Below are 16995 nucleotides of genomic sequence, written 5' to 3' on the forward strand. Positions count from 1 at the left end.
GCTGAACTAAATTGAACTAAGGCTATGTTTGGCAAAACTGACTGAAATGGAGCTGAAATTGATAAGGTGGCTGAAACTGATTAGGTAGCAACTGAAACTGTTAAGGTGCTGACACTGTTAAGCTAGCTAATTACATAACCTGTTTGGTAATATTATTTATGACTGTAGCTGAAATATATTTTTAAACTTAAAAACATAAAAGGAAAATATTTTTTTAGGCTTAAAAAGATAAAAAGAAAATAATAATAATAAAAAAATTCAGCACCTGATCTCAGAAGCTAAACTCAATTTCAGTCAAATTTTGGACTTAAATTTTATTTAAGTTCCTCCACCAAACATCACTAATCATATAAGGTGATTAAAAATTGTAGCACCTTATCATTTAAGTCACCTGAAATGCTTCCCCAAACAGAGCCTAAACTGAATTGAACTGAATTTAAAATAAACTGGAAAAAAACAGGCGATAAGTTCTACGGTTCTAACATAAAAATCGAATCCAAAAAAGAGAGAAAAAAAAAAGAAGGAAGGTTGATATGAGATATCACGGTTTTTGAAAACACGCGTGCCCTTGGAAGTTTTGATATCTCTCTTTCCAAATTTCAAAACCCAATGAATGCCATTTTCTCTCCTACTACAAAATACAAATAATAGGGGGAGGGGGAGTTGTAATAAAAAGCTTCTTATTATGTCTAACCAACCACCTCAGAGCTCAGCCTCCATAAATATGTCATTTGCGCTTATTTCTTAACTACAAATACTATTAGCTAGCGAGCTCACATTATATTTTGCATCCTCTTCCTCTCTATATATAGAAGCATATCTCAAGTCACAACACATACACATTATATATCTTTCTTTCTTTCTCAAAGTTTTGGTGTTTATTTCTGTCTTTCATTCTCAAAACTTTTAAAGAAGCTTGCAAGTACTAATAAAGATGTCTGTAAGTGTGTCTTCCCTCATTCTAGTTCTTGCATTTTCACTCGTAAAATAGTTTTGTTGTTGTTGTTGTGTTCGTCGTCATCCTAGTGGTAGATCACTCACCATAATTTTATAAGGCCGTCATCATGGTTTTAAAGAGAATGCGATCGATGTCCTTACATTTTATTTAGATGTCATGTGAGAGGGCGTTGTTTTAGTGAATATTTTTAGTATTTTCTTACATAAATGTAATGATTTTGTAAATTTTAATTTGGAAAAATTGACATGAATAATCTCAACTTTTATTGGTCTTTTCAAAATTATCCCAATTTTGAATTATTTTAGAATAATCATAACTTTAAGGTGTACCTTTTCAAAATAATTCGAATTATTAATTTCAAACGTATTATAGACTTAAAATGAATTAGTGGGACAAAGAATAGTTTGGCTTATTTTGAGAAGGTACTTTTAAAAGTTGGGTTATGTTATAATAATCTAAAGTTGGGATTATTTTGATAAGACGGGTGAAAATTGAGATTATTTATGTAAATTTTTCCTTCTAATTTTGTTTTTATGAACAATTGACTTCAACTTTAACCATAAATTTAGAGTAATAATAAAGTTTGAGATTATTCCATAAATAACCATTGACATAAAAGATATATATTCACATATATATTATTTTAGTTCGATTTCTAATCTCTTTATTTTCTTCACTCAGATAAATTTACATAGATAAACATGCAAAAAACGCAAGAAGTATAGTAGCTCATTTAACTTCCTTTTATTGTTTCAGATGGTGGAGGTTTTAGTGCCAAACCTTGATTGTGAAGGATGTTCATCCAAGTTAAAAAAGGCTCTCTACAAACTCAAAGGTACATTCAACTTATTGCAAATATTCTCTTGTGTTCTCATGCTTTTTTTCTGAAGATCTTTGTCTTGTGGCATGCATGAAAATATAAAAGTGGGGCCAATTGCACATCTTTCTTCCAGATAATACATGCTGGTTAGCTAGTTATACTAATTTCTTTTGGTAGCCAGCTAGCCACCCCCCTAAATTTGTGGGTCATTAATTGATATTAACGCAACCCTTGTTTTCCATCAAGCAATTGATATCGCAATAGGTAAGGGTCCGTTCGGTATTACTGTTGTTTTTTGTTTTTTTGATTTTCAGGCGTCGTTTGGTTCACATGGGAAGTAATTTCCCATGGGAATTTACATTTCATGGGAAATTCTTTCCCTTGTTAATTTCCTAGGAATTAGACAAAACTGTTTGGTTGCCACCATAGGAAATTGTATTTCCTAGGAAATTACTCACCAAGGGGGGGCTTGGTGAGTGATTTCCCATGTTTATGGAAATTCTATTTCCCTTGGAATTTGTATTTCCTATGCTTCTCCCATTTTCCTCCAACCAAACACAACACCCATAATGTATTTTCTAGGAATTTGTATTTCCAAGGGAAATAGCTTCCAACCAAACAACACCTCAAAGTCATATGTGAGTATGTCTTATAATGAATAAAAATTTAGTCAAATTTATTGAGAACATGATAATTTTGAAAACTGACAATTGAAAAGTGAAAACCAATCATAATTAAGTACGGGCCTTAATTAATAAGTTTTCTTCAAAAATATAACCAATCATAATTAAGTAATTTGCATGTATTGTTTTTTTTTTTTGAAGTGTACTTTGCATGTGTTTGAAAAGTGGTGAAATTCTAAAATGTGAGATTATCTTAATTTTCTTATGTAAATATTCTTATGAATATTTCCTAGGATATTTACAATGTATAGAATAAGGTTAAGTATCCTAAGAAATATACATATACACAATAATGTACAGAATACAAGGTAAATATCCTAAAGTATAGTACATAATAATATTTACATAATCAAATCACGATTACTAACATAATCTAACAAAAAATATGTATGATTTTATGTAACAGTACCTCCATTTCATATATATAACCACAATAGTATTTTCGAAACTAAGTCACAAGTTTAAGTTGTTGTGATGACATTGTACGTTTTCTTCCCCATATGTATTCTACGGTCTTTTGATGTGAATGACAATTGACATGTAGTTTCTGGGGGTGGTATTCGCCTAAGATAAAATTTCGTCTACATCACTAGTTCACTACGCTTAACCACTTATTTACAACAAAAAAAAAGCATATTTTTGATATAACTCTAGAATCTCATCTAAAGCACACCATAATCCCTTATTGTGATTAAATTTTTCCCGCCGAAAAAGTTTGACTAGATTGACCAAATGTATTGGGCCCTTTTCCTACTTACAAATGGAGATGCATGACAGTAAGAGCGAGAGAAAAAGAGAGACGGTCACGTAATTAGGTGACCCTCTCACATATGCAAATGTGCCCTCTCATTTAAACATTTTACACTGTACCATTTATGTTTCTATAGTTGTTACAATTTTTTATTATTCAGAATTAGTAAAAGGTCCCAACATAATTATATAGAAGTATTATCCATAGTCCTATATCAAATAATTGAGCATGCAACAGCTACTTAATTATGATCACTAGCTTCAGCTCTTTTGGTTTCATTCAAAATGAGAAAAGTGGTGCTTCTTTTTAGTGTGTGTCGAAATGAAGATTTTTTTTTTCTGAATATGGGTGTCTAAATGAAGATTGTTATTGATATACTTGCTAAAATAATTGATTGGATTGAATGTATTCATAATTGAACACCACTTACTACACATATATTTTCAAATTAAGGATTTAGGAATGGATCAAATATTGATATTTTTTTAATCTCTATTTTGAATAACGGCGTGAATATCTTTTTTTATATATTTTTGTAAAGAAACTATCTTTTTATATTACTAATAGTTATATATAAGTATTTGAAAACTGTTAGTAATACTACTAATGATAGTTTACTCCCTTATTTAGAATAATAAGGGTCATGCATGGTAAAATAAACCATTTTGTTCAACTATCTTTTTTTAGTACTTTCTAGATATCTAGTTCAAACTAGTACGAACTAACAATTTTAAAATTGGAGTGAAACATATTGGAACTGAAATCATTGGACCAAATTCATTATGATCCTGGTTTTCATTATGACCTTGGTTCAAATTCGTTACGATCCTGGTTGGTTTTGACAAATGTTCTACTTCACCCTTTAAGGGTTGGATCAAATTTTGAACAATTCTACAATCTAATTGTGTAAGTATTTCAATATAGTAAAAGTTATAAGTATTAAACTTGAACAAAAATATTACCACTTATGAAACAAAAATTATTAAAAGAGACGATCTAATCTATACTAATATATTAAAAGGCGTGACCTTAAGTTCATGTACTAAAGTTTTAACCACTAGACCAAGTAGTATTTAGTGTTATCATATCAAAGTACAATATTAATAAATGAAAATTTTCTTACCCGGGGCATAGCCCGGGCCTAATAACTAGTTTTAATATAAAAGTAGACCTAGTCACTAAATGGATTAAGCTAGTCACCGGAAGAAATTAACCCAGTAGTTATTGGACTAATTCTATTTCAAATATTTGACTTATCATTGCTTAATTTTAATTTAAAAATAGGCGGTTTTAAAATATTTTTTTAATTATTGCCGGGATAAATGGAGATTAAGATCATTGCAATGTTCCTTTCGCCATGCGCTAATTGATCCAACAATTAGAATTATCACCTAAAGTAACCCAACAAATTAGGGTCATGCCATTAATTGGGTTAATTCGTGTATACAATGGTACTCATTTTCTATTTCATTTATTACTAGAATCAATCATGTGGTTGGATGTGATGAAGTTGATTTGTCAATAATTTATTGGGCATATATTATAGTGTGGTTACTATTCAGCACTCATTTACTGTTCCATCCATTTGCTAGAATCAATCATGTAAATTAAAGTTAATAATGGAATAGTGTTATAGTAGTAACTTCATGTAGTGCGTTGCCCAAAAAACATAAACTACATGTAGTGGATATCATCGTGTTGCACTTTTACCCTACTAACCGCAAGTTTTGGGTCTAGGCTTTTTAAAAATAGTCTACTGAGCCCATGATTTAGTACTCCAGAAAAGCCTACATGTCCCAGATTAAAAGTTTGTGTACTCAAAAATAGGGCCCAATTTCGTGCAAGTTTGATACAAGTCACTGTGGGCCCAATTGTCAACATGCTAGTAGACAAGCAGGTACTAGTTCTGTTGGTTCTTTTTTCTTTTTTCCTAAATGGTAGTTATTTATAATAGTATTTTCATGAAATATATGAAAATATAATATAGTGAGGTAAAAAAAGCCTTGAAGACATGAAATAATTTATTTCATCACCCTTGGGTTTGATTCATTATAAAGCGATTTCTAACTACTCTCTCCGTCTATATTTACTTGTTACATTTTTCATAAATAGATGTCTATTTTTAGTTGTTACATTTCTTTATGTGTACTTATGGACTATAGCTCACCAAAAAGTATTAATATTCTCCTTATTTTTATTATCCTCCTACGGTCCTATCTATAACTCCCATATATTTGTCAAAGGGCCAACAATGATGAACTATCTCCCTTCAACCCTTTGAGCGAAATGCGGCATAAAGAAAGGAACACCCATGCACCGACCCCATCGTCTCCACCTCGTAGGAACTACAATATCACCCCAAGGACGCCTTCAGCATCCAAGGTCATGGGCCGACCATAGAACCCTATTTAATTCAATAAGTGAAAGGTGGAACACATTAGTTGTCCGCTACTGGGTCGGGTTAAGATTTACTCGGTGTGAGATGTCACAGTTAAAGGAACTCTAGATATTGTCGGAGTAAATGATCGTCAACTAGGACATTCTAATGTGATAGTTTTTTTTCTTATAAAGTTATGGTCTCCACCACATCTTTTATCCTTCCCTAAATAGTTGAGCTCGCCACAATGTAGCAGATAAAGTTAAACGGAGGGAGTATCCAATTGTAGTAGACTGTAGTCTATATAACTATGTTATTGATAAAAGATATGCACACAATATTCACTTCTTAATTAGATTCATGATATATTGTTGTAATGAAGTGAAAATTGAGAATTGAGATAATGTTGATGTTGTAACATTGCAGGAGTTGAGGATATAGAAGTAGACATGGACGCCCAAAAGGTGACAGTAAAGGGATATAGACTAGAAGAGAGGAAAGTAATCAAGGCAATCAAAAGGGCAGGCAAAGCAGCAGAACCATGGCCTTTTCCTTCACATTCTCACTATGCCTCATTTTACAAGTACCCTTCTTACATTGCCAACCATTACTACGACACTTCCGACGGCTCCGCGCCAAGCGTGCACGCTTTCTTCCATACGCCGGCTGTCTACTCCGTGGCCGTGGCATCGGATGATGCGGTGGCCTCCATGTTTAGTGATGATAATCCTCATGCTTGTAGTATTATGTGACATGAATTAGTAAGCAATAGTCAGCAGCTGGTCTCATATTTGCCTATTCAAATTATATATTGTGATTTTCTTTGCAAGTGTATGATCGTTGTATACTTGTATTGTTTGATTGTTTCATGCTTTGCCAAATTATGACCACCGTGTTATGCTAGTATATATGATCATTAAATTTTATCGATCCAAAATTTCAAGTTTGGCAAATGGCAACCATATGAAGCAAAGCAAGTATATTATATCTTGTATTTCTAATATGAAATTTTGATTTGTATTTGTGACTGGAACATGGTTTTATTGATACTAAATATGATTATACATATGAAACATATATCAGCTTGAGGTGTTGGAATAGTGACGTCACTATATGTGTGTTTGGATTAGCTCGCATTTGGGCCTGGTTTGAGCCTGTAGTCCGCTATTATCCAATTACCAAAATCGGATAGAACAAACTCTGCCCATGAAACCTTTTGCCACACAATTTCACACTCAAATCCATACAACAAAAACACAAATCCTAACCAACCACAAAGACTACCTCCAGCAATTAACGAACTTATCAAGCAGATCGAGTAAGCAGGCAACTTACTCATACTAAGCCAACGATCACGATCGGGGGATAAGGAAGGGGAGACTATTAAGACACGAAACCAGGGGAGAGGGAAAGGGAGGGGGAGCCTGAAAAACTAGGGGGGAGGGGGATCTCGACAACCAGGGGAGGGAGAGGGGGGCACAAAGCAACACGGGGGAGGGGGGAAAACTGACGAACCTGGGCAACAAACAAACAAGAAATAGGGGGGAGGGGAAAAACCGACTAACCTGGAACCACCAACCACGAAACAAGGGGGAGGGGGAACCAAACAATCGGCGGCGCAAGGAGCTGCGACAACCGGGAAGAGGGAAAGGAGGGTGATGGACTATAGAAAAGTCGACAAAGCAGGGGAGGGGGAACAAGTCTAACCTAAGAACGATGAGGAAGAACCGATGCAGGCTCGCCGACGACCCTGAGGCCATCAGCAAGCACGCTGGGCTGGTGTGGCGGCCCGCTTTGGGTTTTCAAGGTTTAGGTGTTTTATTAGGACACTTTTTTGAGAGAGAAGGAAGGGATCGGAGTGTTTTTTTTTATCGTTTTTGAGAGGAAGTAACTTTAAGCATTGCATTAAACCACAATAATAATCAACCATGCACATTCTAAATGTGTACAATGAACCTTTTCAAACTTGTTTGGTTGTTCCATTACGCTATCATTATAGAAAGATTGACTATAGTTGAGATTGTTTCCATAAATCTCTAATTTTGGTAGTTAGTCGATACCTGTCTAATAATTAATAACATGGCACCGCATATAGATAAATCAAACTCATATTTGACTCTTACATTTAGATTTTAGACAAAGGAACACATAACCAAACATTTGGTTTGCATAACAAAAGTACAAATGTAGGTACCCACAAATTACAAATTTTCAAATGGTATTAATTATTGGAAGTATGATTCCATTTGCCATCTCATTATTGCGTAGTGTATATATGGACATATCAGGAGTAAGGACTATCCTCTCACATTCACACTGAATCCTGATCGAAGTTTAATTTAGCGTTCTTTTTTTTCCTTCTTTCTAAAACATGGTATTCAATGTACTTAATTTTGTGAATTGACTAATGAATTCTAGCCACATCAATATTATAAAATACATGTTCAATAATAACTTTTGAATTAGCTTTTAGTATTTGAACTAAATGTAAACTCTTATAAAGATAAAAATCAATATTTGGTGAAATAGTGTTTAAAGTAATTTTTGGTGTTTGAACTAGTGATTTGAAAAAACTAATAAATATTATGTTTTTGGTAATTTTATAGATTGAATGTACCAAAATAAAGGTAAGCCCGGTACAAATCATAATCAAGTTATTGGCACCAATATTTTCACTTTTAGTACCAAACTGACTCTTACCATCAAAGTAATTTTTTTTTTTTTTACTAATTTACCTATATTTTAGTAAGAATTAGGTGAACTAAACCTAGCGGAACTAAATTAGCAAAGTGGATCACAGCAGAGTGCAACCGTGCAATGGTGCATGTTAGTCGTAACATCACTCAAGAGTCAAAAGACCTACATACGTCTACGTACACGCCAACCTCACAATTCCCCACTCTCTTTTTCTTTAATTTAAATGCTCATAACTTCAAACTCTCTACTCTTTCTCTTTTTCATCTCCCTCACATTTTTCTTTTTCAACATTTTGAAGCTTCTTTCCATTTCTTCTCAATGGCACAGGTAATTTTCTTCCTTTAATATATTCTCATTTTCATAATTCTCTGATTATTATTCATTCCCAACTAATTTTAGTTCATATTGTCAGAAGAAAGTGATATTAAAGGTGCTAACCATGACTGATGACAAAACAAAGCAGAAAGCCATTGAAGCTGCTGCTGATATCTTTGGTACAAATACTTCCTCACTTTCTAAATAAGTGCAACATTTATAGTATAGTGTTTACTATTTACTGTTTAAACTTTAATTAGCTTTGGTGATTTACATTTTAGGGAAAACATAGTTTTGTGGGGTCTTGTTAGATTCGTCTAATATCAACTTTTTTAATATCAACTTTTTATAATTGTTACTTATTGATAATTGAAAATATTAATGGTTAAAATAATGCATTGGCATACGTAAAAACATGAAGTGTTGCACTTATTTAAAAACGAAGAAAGTATAAAATTTTCACCCATCATATAATAAAGTTATGATTTTTTTATATAATAATGTTATTTTCTTTGGTAATTTATAAAAGTATTAATATTTGTTAAACAGGGGTAGATTCAATAGCAGTGGATTTAAAAGATCAGAAATTGACAGTGATTGGGCAGATGGATGCAGTAGCAGTTGTGAAGAAGTTGAAGAAAGTGGGAAAAGTTGATATAATCTCAGTTGGTCCAGCTAAAGAAGAGAAGAAAGAAGAAAAAAAAGAAGAGAAGAAAGAGGAAAAGAAAGAAGAAAAGAAGGAAGAGAAGAAAGAAGAGAAAAAATAGATCAATTCTTTCTTATAACTTCATAAATTCCAAAGGAATTCAAAATCAATATCAAAATACATATACATAGAGGTATATAAATAGTTAATTCTCTACTGGTGATACTATTTGTTTGATTTGGTGATCAACTATGGTATGGCTCAACTTTTTGGTGAATTTTTTTGACCAATGTCTAATGGAATAATTATATCCCAGACTACTTTCTGTATAAATTAGCATCTGCTTTTTTTTTTGGTATACTCTTGGTATTTTGGTGAATATGTGATGATTCAAATTTTTAGTACCAAATATGCAATCACTCCACTAAGAAATTGAGTTGATCAGATTGTGTTGTGGTTTAAACACCTTGTAGAATAGTTTAGTCTCACTTGGGTTAGTTGGGTAGAGAACTTTAGATCATGTATTGTGCTATAACTATTGTAGCATACTAACATGTGTTATTCTTGGCTAGAATTCAGTAAAATAATGTCGAGTTGTTTGGCGAGATTCCGGTTCACCGATTCAGCCGGTTCAGGTCCGGTCTAATCCTAGATCGATGCACAACCCTAAATACATGATATCCTTGTTTAATTTGTAGAAGTTTTGTTTAAAACCATTGAAAATGTGAAATTTCCGAGTGTTGGTTTTTTTAAGAGTTGCATTCATTGAAAGTTGCATATTTTTACATTCAAGATCATAATTAAAACATTATGTGAATGGTGTTAAAAATATTTGATGTTAACTAGTTGAATCAATTTAAAAGTGAAATTCAAGATCTAGAGTCAAATCACATTTACATTACAGAGTATGCTCTTTTACGACTCTTTATGCTAGTAAAAAAAAAAATGTTTCATAGTCTTTAGCACCATAACAATGACCATTGACATATGTCAATAGCCAATTGTCGTCACTTTTAGGCTTTTAGCTTTGACGTAATAACAAAAAAACTTAGAACTTTAGAAGCACAATACTTTTGAAGGGTCATTTTTTTTTCCTCCAATATACTGCCCCCATTAAAGTGGACTAAGTATGGACAAAATTTTGCGATAAGGAAACCATATAAAACCTAACTAATGGTGGTTCTTATTATTCTAAGGTGCATATACATAAACAGTATGCGGTATGACAATGATATTATTCCAAAGTGGGATGTGCGTAACGATTTCATCATGTATTCATACCATTCTGAACAAGATTGCCCGAAAATGACTCAATTTTGTCATCTTATCAATTTTATAATAACATCAACATTGCCCAACTCATGCTGCACAGATATGATTTAGGGGAATCTGATGTCACTATATTCCCATTGTTAATCTCATTCCGCTAATCTTCATAATAGTCTATAATTAAAATATACTCTTTGATAGCTCCTTTTCAACATCAAATTTGAGACTCCATACCTTATAAATATTGTAAAGGGGAAATGAGAAGTTAGTTGATTAGAACAGGAATCTAGTGAGGCCCGTTTAACATAAACTTTCTATATATTTTATTTTTTCTTTTGAGGAAAACTCAACAAAAGGGACTTCTTCATTAAATCGGAGGCGAGCAATGTCAACAACAGAATTAAAATAATCATTATCCCACATACTCTTCCTATCCTCTACAACATGAAGACGAGCCAAGGCATGTGCTACCTTATTGCAACTACGCCTAGCAAACGACCAAACAATAGAATCGGAGTTTTTTTTGCTAACAATATAATATCTTCTACTATTAAGAAAAAATTACTCGCTCCAACATATTGATGCTTCAAAACATTCACCACCGACAAGTTGTCACTCTCCAGAACAATCTTGTGCATACCTGCTGCCAAAGCCATCTGCATTCCCCAGCGTACAACCATTGCCTCTGCTACTCGAACCTTAAACTCTCCCTCAAACATCCATGAGCCACATTAGGTTATTTCTCCATCGTTATCTCTACACACTATACGTAACCAAGTCCCCCCTTCCTTCCATTACCCTTGCATCCACATTACACTAATCCATCCCTTTTCAGACACTTTCCACCTATCTTGGCTTTTCACCCCCTCACACGCTGCTCCTTTATTCCCAGCACTCTTCCCCTCAACTTAATCCTCTTCACGTACCTTCCTAGCTTCCTCACAAACCCGTGTAGCATACTCACAAGTGTCCCTCGCCTCCTGCACTTCCCCCGCCATTATCAGCTTGTTACAAGTCTCCCACACTGCCCACAAATGCGTCACCAAAAGCTCCCAGCCCTCTGCTTCCAACTTCTCATACACTTGCTCCAACCTGGACAAGAGCCCACAACCTCTCCAGCAGCTTCAGAGAATACTATAGCGTCACAAATGTCGTGTGCTAGATGACACTCCTTCCGTGCATGTAAAGTCGACTCATCGGCACTCGCACACACCCCCACACGCTGCATCAAACCCCCTCAATACGTTTTTTCAACCCCTATCTAGTTAGGAGTGCATTTTGGCACACCCTCCAAATGAAGAGTTTTACTCTTAGCAACGACGTATTCCAAACTTTACCCCATAGAGCTATATTACTCAACTTGCAGCCGAGATCCTTATATAATCATTATGAAATATGGCACGATACGCCGACTTGACAAAATAATGTCCATCCTTCTCCAGATCCCAATAAATCTGATCCATCGGAGCTCGATGACTCAAAGGAATGCTTATAATTCTCTTTTGCTCAAAGGGGAGAAATAAATTTAAAACTAACATTTTACTCCAACTCCTCGAAACAGGGTCAATAAGAGTAATCACCTCTAAATTTTCATTACCCTTACCGATAGGAGAGACGACTTTTATACTTTGAGTTCCTAAAAGCCATGGATCCTTCCATACTTTCATTGCATCACCATCACCTATGCGCCAGCACATTCCCCTTTTTACCACCCATCTAGCCTCCCAAATTCCCCTCCAAGAATAGCTAGGACATTTTCCTAAACTCGCCTCCATAAAAGAAGAATTAGGGAAATACCGAGCCTTCCAAATAGAGCGAATGAAGGAATCCCCACAAGTAAGTAATCTCCATGCTTGTTTACCAAGAGGAGGCCAATTGCACATTTTAAATTCCTTAAAACCCAGGCCACCTTCCTTTTCTGGGAGACACATTTTTTCCACACAACCCAATGAATCTTCCTTTCACCATTCTTGTAACCCAACCAAAATTGAGATACAAAAGAGCGTAACTCATCACAAAAAGAGGATGAAAACTTAAACACACTCATCATATAAGTAAGGATAGATTGGGCCACAACCTTGTCATTACCTCCCTACTTGCCTTCAAAAGTATCATCCCCTTCCACCCTTACAACTTCTTCCATAATTTCTCTTTCACCCCTTTTGTAGACACCTTCTTAGATCGCCCCACAACAATCGACAATATCAGGTACCTCTGATGACTAGCTAGAAGAATGTAATCCTAATCTCTCAGCCAGCCATCGACTCCTTACCTCTCCTACCCCAACTAAACAAAACATCAGTATTATCCAGGTTCAATTTTTAACCCGAGGCTATCTCATATGTCACCAATATATCCTTCAAAACATCACTCATGGTTTGTTGCACCAATATATTGTCCAAAAACAACACATGTCACACAGCAAGAGCTCCTAGAGCCACTCTCACACCTTTAAGGCCTCTACTCTCCTCAGCCCTCATAATCAAATTAGAAAAAACCTTCGCACACAATATTAACGATAAGGAGATAGGGTTCACCCTAACAAATACTCATAGTAGGAGAGAACTCTTGCCATTTATAAAAATAGAGGACACCGTCCTAACATAACCCATCACCCTCAAAACCCATATCTTATCCAACCCAAACTTTAGCATAATGGCCTCTAGAAAACTCCACTCCACTCTATGATAGGCTTTTCACATATTAAATTATAAAGCCATACACCTATCCAAAGATGTGCAAAACAGGACTGGGACTGAAATTTGAACCAAAAATCGGACTGGACCGGTGGATTCTGATTCGATACTTGATCTAGATAAATTATGGATTTCAGGTTTTCGATTTGGGTAAAACTCCAAAACCTTTCAAGAGGAAATTGGTCAGAAGAAGTATACAACACCATTACAATTTACAAACATGCTAAAAACTCATATCCTCCCTCAATAACTTAAAATGTTGTTGCACTCATTTATTCAATTAGCCAAAATTCTTCTCATTTTTACATTTGTTCGCATTCTATAATCATATCTTTTCATTATTTATTTATTGTGAACTTCCCCCTCCTCTTTTAATCTCCTTTACCCACCATGTTGATTGTTGATCGACATGGTACATTAAAATGCATTCACTTTTTCAAGATAATTTGATTTCTTTTACCCTAAAGTGAAAAATGGATCATTTTTCCGGAAAAACATTTATGTTTCTAGATTAATATTTTTTGAGGGGAATTCTAGATTAATTTATCTCCTTTACCCTAAAGGCCTAAAGTCAAAAAAGGACTCCTCTAGAAAAAAGTGAAGGAATTTTATTTTCCACTATGACTCCCTCAATTTCCTTGAGTTGGTAGTACAAAAGATATGAAAAAAGAACTTTGAACTTTCAGTAAGTCATGTCAATTAACAAAAATAAAATTACCTTGTAACAAGATTTGAACTCATAACCTCTTGAGATGACACAATTACCATCTCAACCAACTTTTAATCATATTTTTAGTGTCAACATTATTATACTTGTACCTTCTAAATGTTGAATTTTGCTTAATATATTTAATGAAAATGGAAAAAAATACATATCAATTTCGAAAAATAATACCAACATGGGACAAGATCCGGGCCCAAATACTAGTTCTTTCCTTAAAGCCTGGTAAACTAAGGATCAAGTTGAGATTCCATCGACCAAGTTACACTAAATGACACCATTCAATTATCAACACTCCACATGATTACACCGCCCAATTACTCTAACCTACACCTTGCTACATTTTTTCGAAGTCCATTCAGTTATCAACTCTAACTAGTGTACCCTTTCCTTTTTGTAGGACACATTGATTTGCTTTGTACTCCCTCCCTCACTTTTTATTTATTTATTTGCCTTATTCTGATCAAAATTAGAAAATCTTTATAAGTGAACTTTCACTAATATAAATGTCAAAAATTCATCATGTAAAAGCTTATACATTTCTTTTTAATATAATATTAGATTCAATGCATCAAAATTTATCTGTTATTAAAGACCCTCAAAATAGCCGTTCATTTTAAATATGTCGAAATTATGTATTTATTTACTCCCTCCGTCCCAATTTATTTGCTACAAACACTTTTTCACAAAGACCAAGGAGGGAGTGGGGACCATTGACATAAATGGAATTAACAAAAAAGCAAATAGGTAAATTGTGGGACCTATGTATTATATATGGAAACATTTACAAAATCAAGAAGGGAGTGATGACAAATTTGTAAATAAAGTGTAGGACCTATGTACTATATATGGAAATATTTGCAAATGTAGCAAATAAATTGAGACACTCCTAAATGGCAAAATGTAGCAAATAAATTGGGACGGAAGGAGTAATTCCTTAACTTCGATTTGAGAATTGAGAATAGAATATGCATTTAAATTTCTTATTCTAGACTCTATTGATACCTCAAACAAAATAAAACATGCATTTGAATTTCTTATACTAGACCCTATTGATACCTCCAACAAGCTACACCACACTATCCATATAATGATTGGCCAAGCGAGGAACGAGCTGGCATATGGGCTAGGTTTAAGGATGCTATAGTAGACTCTACGTTGTAGTCATAGGCCATAACCATATGAGATGTCATTTTTTTAGAATTTAAAATAAGGTCAGCTCTTTCTAAGCCTAATTTTTAGAGTATTAAAAGTTGAAACATTTTATCATCTCCAGTCTCATTTATTTTTTTGCTTGATAAACTAATAGTAGGTAAATTCATAAATTTCAAGATTTTGCCGTTCTTGAATCAATTATCTTTCCTACTTAATAAAAGAATAGCAAATAGTTTTGTTTAATTATTTTGCACTATCATTGAAGGTTCATGTTATTTTTAGCCAATTTTCCCTATTGTTAGTATTAAGTTTTGTCAAAAATTACTTAATATATTGACTTTTATATAAATGGATACCTTATTGAAAAGATGTATTTAATGTATATTTATTTAAAAAAAACCCTCAACTATTTTGCTACGAATTAACAAAATCCATGAGATGCACCGTCAAAGTAAATCTCAAGTGTGTGGAGCTAAAAGGGGAATAGTCATCGTTTTGAATGAAATCAGTCTCACTAACCAATCATATTATGACGCGTGATAAATCACTTGATAAAGATTATTATTTAGGACAGTTAATTGAATATACGTACTATCAAAAGATGTTGACCCTAGATGGCTCCGACGATGTCTAAGTTAAACCAAGTAACCAACTTCATTTATGAGTTGTATGTGTGCGAAGATCATTGATTAGTTGAAGTTAGAGCCCTAAGAATGACAAGTTTGGGATTGTGTAATGTGGATGATCATGAACCTATGTTGCACCTTGTAAGCCGCCCTCCTCTCCCTCTCTTTTTTTCTCTCTAAACCCGAACCTCCCCTATCTCTTCTTCATCAATTAGGGACTGTCATAGATATTTTCATCCATGATAAGCCCATCTCCTCCTTTTATTTTTAATTTTGTTGAATAAATTAGTATCTCATTATGGGATTTTTTTAGTCTCTATTGTGGAGATCTTCTCCTCTCCTATGATAGTTGTGAGTATGGTGTTTTTTAGGTATGAAACATTGTTCTCATTGGTTGAAGTTCAAGACACAACATGAAGGTATTGGAATCTCAAATGCGGTAAACATGGCTCAATTAATAATGTTCTTCCCAAACTATGTCAGAATGATAGATCTCCTCATTGATAGTTGTTTGATTAAGCAAATACAAAAGGGTTGCGATGTATTGCTCGATTTGATTCATTGTAGTTTTTTCGAAAACGTATTTGATTTAACCTTATTTGATTGTATCTTGTTTTTCTTTAATATCTATTGTAGATGTCATTTGGCTTTCAATTGATGAAACTCCTCCTTCAAAAAAAATATTGCACCTTGTAGGTGGATGATCATGAACCTATATCACACCTTGTAGGAGAAGAAGTGTACTAGTGACTGTGTGAGTGCCTAAATAGACTTCGACATACGAAAAATTGCAACGGGTGTTGTGCATTCAGTATCTACTTCCACAGGGAAATGCCTAAATGGTAATGCCCAAAAAGTATTTCTAGGCTTCTGCTGTCCCTGCAAAAGTTCACCTGCACTCCTATGTCAGAATAGTTGCAAGCACGACAGCAAACTAACTTCGATGCACACATTTATGTTTATCGAGGTTTAATCTTTCAAGGATTCTCTCCGAAAGAATGGTTCTGTAATGTGTACTGCTGTTGCGACTGATGCACGAAGTTTCTTCTTGAACAGAGAAATTCTACATTGATGCACACAGTTCCATTCCCCTAGTCGCGTTATGGATTACAGTAAGAGAAACACTGATGCAAGAACTTTCTTTCTGAAACTTTGTAATCGGTGTAGTTGGAAGCAAAACCTGCAAGTTCGGGCGTAAAACTCGTTTAGAGTTGCTTTTGTTCTTCCTAATTTTTATCCTTATCTGGTGCCGGGGATGGGGGACTCATCTTCCTCTTTTTT

At 34.2% G+C, this 16995-nt stretch overlaps 2 protein-coding genes across 8 annotated transcripts in view; both read left to right on the forward strand.

Annotated features, from left to right (window-relative positions):
* Positions 1–9580, forward strand: part of LOC104888565 (heavy metal-associated isoprenylated plant protein 39) — a 66365-nt gene extending 56785 nt beyond the window's left edge. Inside the window, exons 2-4 of one of the 7 annotated variants that reach the window (XM_057393552.1) lie at positions 8567–8613; positions 8699–8780; positions 9151–9580. In XM_057393552.1, coding sequence (XP_057249535.1) covers positions 8605–8613; positions 8699–8780; positions 9151–9368 — 309 coding nt within the window. In that variant the 5' untranslated portion in view covers positions 8567–8604 and the 3' untranslated portion in view covers positions 9369–9580. Of the gene's footprint in view, positions 1–8458; positions 8614–8698; positions 8781–9150 lie in introns of those variants that run through there. The other 6 variants (XM_057393554.1, XM_057393553.1, XM_010673586.4 and 3 more) reach the window with 6 other exon arrangements.
* Positions 527–6532, forward strand: LOC104888564 (heavy metal-associated isoprenylated plant protein 31). Its single transcript, XM_010673584.4, has 3 exons — positions 527–940; positions 1715–1793; positions 6016–6532. The coding sequence occupies exons 1-3, from the start codon at positions 935–937 to the stop codon at positions 6339–6341; spliced, it is 411 nt and encodes a 136-aa protein (XP_010671886.2). The 5' UTR covers positions 527–934; the 3' UTR covers positions 6342–6532.
* Positions 9581–16995: the final 7415 nt, after the last annotated feature.

The sequence above is a fragment of the Beta vulgaris genome, chromosome 3 (assembly GCF_026745355.1).
Source record: "Beta vulgaris subsp. vulgaris cultivar EL10 chromosome 3, EL10.2, whole genome shotgun sequence".
NCBI lineage: Eukaryota > Viridiplantae > Streptophyta > Magnoliopsida > Caryophyllales > Amaranthaceae > Beta > Beta vulgaris.